At 43.1% G+C, this 6,015-nt stretch overlaps 1 protein-coding gene across 1 annotated transcript in view; it reads left to right on the top strand.

Annotated features, from left to right (window-relative positions):
* The first annotated feature begins 2,090 nt into the window (after positions 1-2,090).
* spty2d1 (SPT2 chromatin protein domain containing 1) overlaps positions 2,091-6,015 on the top strand; it is a 20,006-nt gene continuing 16,081 nt past the window's right edge. Inside the window, exon 1 of the mRNA XM_010777334.1 lies at positions 2,091-3,826. Within this exon, the coding sequence (XP_010775636.1) occupies positions 2,137-3,826 (1,690 nt within the window). The 5' untranslated portion in view covers positions 2,091-2,136. The remainder of the gene's footprint in view (positions 3,827-6,015) is intronic.

Genomic DNA, 6,015 nt, shown 5'->3' with positions numbered 1-6,015 from the left:
CCGGGCACCAATGTTACCAACCCCGGTGCACTATTATGTTAAGGTGGGAATTACAGATGGGGACACGACACACAATAAACATTGTAACAACGGTATTTCATATTAAATAACACAATTGTACATTGAACTGTCAAAAAATTGGGATCACCAATTTCGTGCAATATCTTAAAAAAAAAACAACTTATACAATATAAACTACTTTTTTGTACATTTATAATTCTCATCGGATGTATGTTTTATCCCCATTTTCATCTTCTAGTTATATCTTTATATCTTATCTTTTCATAGTTCATTCTATGAATTCACTGAGAGATCGTTATTTGTCGATCACCTCCTGCAGGTTTCTATTAATTATCCTCCTTACACGCCTTTGTCTGTTTGATTATTCCCGTGAAATACAATTTGCTAATTGCTTAATAAAAGCAGATACTGCCTAAAAAAAAGTGTTACTGCCTTTTTAGACTTTCGGCAGGGCATAAAAACGTCCTGATCTTGTTTGAGCTCGTTGTCGCGGTTTCAAAGGCGTCGCCCGAGGACAATACGCACAATGACGTACGGGCGGGTTTTCCTTAATATGCAAAGGTTTTGATGTATTTTGGAATGAAACGCTTCCTTTAGTATTTACAGACCTCTTAAACGAAATTGCGACACGTGCGAGGGCGCCCCACGTCCACCCGTCGTAGGTGCCGCGTATTGTAAGCGCTCCACAGGTGGGGGGGGCCAACTGTCAAGTGTTCGGACACGATGTAAGTCTATGGAAGTCCGACCAAAGTAGACGGCCGGACGAAACACACTCTCATACTCTCTTACTAATAGACTTGGTGCCTATTTATTATTCTTATTAAACTGCCAAAACGCCCCTATATGAGGCCCAACCAACAAATACTGCTGGAAGCTCTGCCTAGTTATGAGCAGATAGAGCATTAAAAAAATCGACTAATAATGAAGAAAATTAACACATTTGTTGCAATAGTAATTTATGCACTAACTACATTACTACTTGTACTACAACATTTGAATCATCAGTTCTTCTCATTTTCCTCAATTGTTCATATTTGGTTTATTAAAATAATGATATTGTGGTGATTGTTAAAAATGTCTGCTATTATTATGAGTAGTATTATTATTATTTAGTATAATGCGCTTTCTGCCTTCCTGTCATTAGGAGTTAGAAATGTAATGGCTATGTAATAGATTAGATTACAACCTTCATTCTCCTAAACTGCTGGGACATTTCCCTAAAGCCAATACCTTTATATTTTTTACTCTTCACTTACTTGTCAGCATAGGTCGGCATAGATGTACAGAGCCGACAGAAGACCTTGTTTGTATTGGCATCATATTGAGAGGTGCAGTGACGTGTCCTAAAACCAGGAAGTATAAGCTGCTGGTTCCCTCGACAAAAAAAGCAATGGGATCTCTCCAAAGGGTTTTGGAAAATAGCTGGAAATAAGATCTGTGGAAAACAAACCTGTTTGATAAATGCACGTTTTGTTCAGCCGGATAATCTCCACATGTCTACCCTACTTTTATAATTTTCGAATCATAAATCTAATGGATAGATTATAAAAGGGTTTTAGGACGCGTTACAGTGTGGCTCAAACCTTCTCTCCCTCTTCTTCTCATACTCCCTGTCACTCTCCTTTAACTCCTCCGGTGACTTTCTTTTATTTGAAGATAGTTTTTTGCCCGGCGCTTGGCCGGTTAACGCTGGTATTAAAAACATGTTGGCGAATGGTTAGGTGGCGCGATAGTCTGTAGTGAAGAAGGAGCGCGCTCACGGGAGCCTGCTCGCGCTGCGCTCCGCAGCAAACAGCTGTTTGCTTTTCACCCAACAACGACAACCGCCTCACGAAACGCTATGTTGTAGCGTTAATAAACGAAACAATTTAACTAAATTGCTAGTCAAAATACCAATACCACAGGACCATTTTTTTTTTTAAAGCAATATTTTTAGTGGCCCGAGCGGGCAAGTGGAAAGTACGTTATGCTGGCCCGGGGTGTCTAAATAGTGCTTCCGGGCTAGCGGGCCATTTATAATGTCGAGCCCTGCATTCTTCATTTATGTTTTTTTGTGTTCATCCAGAAATTCAAACGAAGAAAAAGAAGGATGAACTACTACAGAAGAGGGTTGAAATGAAGTCGGACCGTAAAGCCCGGGCCATGGCTTCCAGAACCAAAGACAATTTCAGAGGCTACAATGGCGTCCCAGTTGTAGAATTGCCTAAGAAAAGGAGAACAAAACAAGAAATGCAGGAAGAAAGAGCATTGAATGGCGAAGGATTTACGAACAACTCCATTGACCCAGAGGATGAGGATAATTATGAGTATGAGCCTTCAGATTCAGAGTCGGAGCAGGAGCCAGAACCACGGAGACCTGCAAAAACCCCTGGATTTAGTGCTAGTAGCAGGAGCAGTAGTAGCAAGCAATCCTCTAAAAAGCCTGCTCCACCTCCATTGAACTTTGCAGAGTTACTCAAATTGGCAGAGAAGAAGCAGTTTGAGCCAGTTGAGGTAAAAAAGGTAGTGAAAAAAGAAGATAGGCTCCGAACAGCTGAAGAGATAAGGGAGCGGGAGCTGGAGCGCAAGGTTAAGAGAATGGACAGAGACTCAAAGACAGAGAGAGACAGAGACAGCAAGTCTCAATCTAGCTCTAGTAAAATGAGGAAAAACACTTCTGAGAAGGAGCAGAAGAATGGTAAACCCCAAAATAACTCCTCAGTAAAGCCAAGTTTGCCCTGTGGCTCAGCGAAGAAATTGCATCCCACATCTTCTAGTGATAAAGGCCACTCTTCTTCTAGGCCCTCTGTTAATGACAGAGACAGAGATCAATCCAAGATGTCTAACAGTGTCAGAGATCGATCCAAGATGTCTAACAGTGAAAGAGATCGATCCAAGATGTCTAACAGTGATAGAGACCGATCCAAGATGTCTAACAGTGATCGAGACCGATCCAAGGCAGCCTCATCAAGTGCTTCTGGTGCCACAAACAGTAAAGTTCCTTCAAAAGGCTCATCATCTCAGGTTTCAGCCAAACAAGGGGGGCTCAAGCCCTCATCCAGCCACAAATCAAGTGCCTCAAGTGACCTTATCCCCAAAAAAGAAAGCTCATCAAGACCCTCAGGCATTCCTGGGACCAGGGCTCCTGGTCCATCTACATCAGGCCAAAGATCTCAACAGGGGAGCTCCCAACAGAACAGGCCCAATCAGGGTGTGAAGCAAGGACCTTCAGCCGGAGGAAACAAGTCTGGAAAGGGAGAACCTCTGAGGCCTGGAACTAATTCTGCTGGAAAGTCAAGTGGTAATTCAGGGATGAGACCTTCTTCGGGGGGCCCTCCTAAGGCAGGGGCCCAGCCCCAGTCAAGGCCTGGAGGCACATTCCATGCAAAAGCTCTTGGTGTCCCACAGGCCAGGCCTGGTGGGAGTGGCCCAAATGGTCCCCCTAGAGGAGGTGGACCCCGACCGCCAGGGACGGGGCCTGCTCGGACTGGCAGTGGAGGACCAGTATCTGGACGGCCCTCGGGCAGCGTTGGATCTGGCCCTGGAAAATCCACGTGCACTGTGGTGTCCGAGACCATTTCATCCAAGAATTTTGGTGGGCCAAAACCAGGAGTCCCTCCTCAACCAGGCATGCAGCAGAGACCAGGCATGCAGCAGAGACCCGGCATGCAGCAGAGACCCGGCATGCAGCAGGGACCCGGGATGCAGCAGAGACCCGGCATGCAGCAGAGACCCGGCATGCAGCAGAGACCAGGGATGCAACAGGGACCCGGGATGCAACAGAGACCAGGCATGCAACAGAGACCCGGGATGAACAGACCACCAGGTAATAATCTGAGGGAAGATAATGGTGTTCAAGATTCAAGAGATTTCTTTTGTCACGTTTCACACATGCGTAGTACAATGTTGATGCTTCAAACTTCCAAGCAGTGCAACATTTTTGTATAAGAAACAATCAATGCTAATTAAACAAAATGCAAGATTGAAAAAAATGGCAAAATAGTGAAAATATATAAAATTAACCAAAAACTAGACTTGTCACTTAAGGAATACACAACAGTATACAAATGTGCAGAGAAAAAGGTACTATCAAGGGTAAAGATATTAACAGTAGTATTAGGCGCGTTCACACCGCAGTATTTTTCCAACTTTAGTTCCGATATAGTTCCGAAATGTCGCGTTCACACCAAAAAGAGCCGGAACTAAAATTTGTTCATGAGAACCTTTTTACCCCCTTTTCCGTCCCTGCTAGAGAGCAGGTACTTTCGTGGGAGAAAAAGGTTCTTATGTCTGATTGGCTGGGCGGAATGCAAACCACGCCCCGTAAAACTCCCAAAAAGTTTTGTGAAGCCGCCATTTTATTATCCTTGCATCAGCATTATTAGCAAGAGTTCTCATAAACTAAGTTCTGATGAACCTTTGTGGGAAAAGTACTGCGGTGTGAAAGCGCCTATTGCTGAAACTAAAGTTCCTTTTAGGTTACTGCAGGAATCGTAATATGTAATTAAAGACAATGGTGGACTCTGGCAAAAGTGCTTTGTGAAATGTGTTAAAATCACAGCAGTGGTACAGGTTGCAGTGATGCAAACTTGTCACTTTTCGGCGAAATTCGCCGTTTTTAATCCAAAATAGGTTTGTTTGATTCATTAATCTGCAAAAAAATATCCAGGGTATGGAGGGGTCTGAGGACCCGGAATAATCTGCGGCCGTAGAGCTGTGTATGTGCCATAATGACACGCATAGGTGTTTTCTTTTATTATTATATATTAATAAAAATGGAAGTGCGAGCTGTTGCATCGAGTCTTCCTGCCCTGCTCCCGGCTCTGGTCATGGATGTATATAGGCTCTGCTTAGCTCCGATGATGATGTCTATGCTTACAGCAGTCTACAGTACCTACGGTGCGTTCCGTTTAATATTACTGTGCGTCCGGAGTCACTGTGGCACAGATCTGGACGCTGAGTGAACAGAGCGTTAGAACGGGCCCGTTCATGGTGTTCAGAGCAGGGCTCCCATGTCGGAGCGGCAGAGCTGATGTGAACTGATAATGTTTTTCTGTGGCAATATTATTTAAGTGAATCGGTTGAGCTAGCTAGCTAGGCATACATTGTTCACTATACTGTAAGCGTTAGCTTTAGCACTTCTATTTCTAATAGTTTTTTTCATAAGCTATGAAACAGAGGTGGTTAAGTAGTATATATATATATATATATATATTTATTGAGTAAAAGTAGAAGCACTGCAGATCTTGTACTTAGCAATAAAAAGTAGAAGTACTCAGATTAGACTAGGGTAAAAGTAGAAGTACTCACGTGTCTTGTAACTGAGTAAAAGTAGAAGCCACACAGATCTTGGTACTAGAGTAAAATAGAAGTATCTCAGATTCTTGTACTAGAGTAAAAGTAGAAGTACTCAGATTTTACTAAATAAAAAGTAGAAGTACTCAGATCTTGTCACTAGAGTAAAAGTAGAGCAACAAAGTCTTTTGTACTTTGGAGTAAAAGTAGAAGCACTCAGGTCTTTGAGTACTTGAGTAAAAGCAGAAGTACTCAGGATTTGTACTTGCAGTAAATAGTAGAAGTATCCAGGAGTGTAGGATGACTCTGTTACAGTAAAAGTCCCCTGCATTCAAAATGTTCCTCACAGTAAAATAGAAAAAACACCAACTCTTTTATGGTCTCCAAAAATAACTCTGCACTTTTTCAGATGGGAGGGCGAAATGGCAAGGGGAGTTACAGGGGTACTGCTATCCGCCTCATGGGGCACTATCTTCGCAGATACATTTTAACACTTTTAGCCCTTTTTTGATGGCTTGGGTCAAGAAATAACTCTACTTTTTCCAGAGTGTGGAAATGGCAAGGGGAGTGACAGGGACTCTACCCGCCTCTATGGGGCACTATCTTTCGGATACATTTTTAACACTTTTAGCCCTTTTTGATGGTTAGTCCAAGAAATAACTCTGACTCTTTTCAGGGAGGTGTGGAAGGGGAATGCCCAAGCGAGTTGACAGGCGTTGC

This window comes from Notothenia coriiceps, unplaced genomic scaffold (assembly GCF_000735185.1).
Source record: "Notothenia coriiceps isolate Sejong01 unplaced genomic scaffold, NC01 NC01_scaffold00018021, whole genome shotgun sequence".
NCBI classification, from domain to species: Eukaryota; Metazoa; Chordata; class Actinopteri; order Perciformes; family Nototheniidae; genus Notothenia; species Notothenia coriiceps.
Note: the sequence above shows the minus strand (reverse complement) of the source record. Positions and strands in the feature narration are given on the sequence as shown.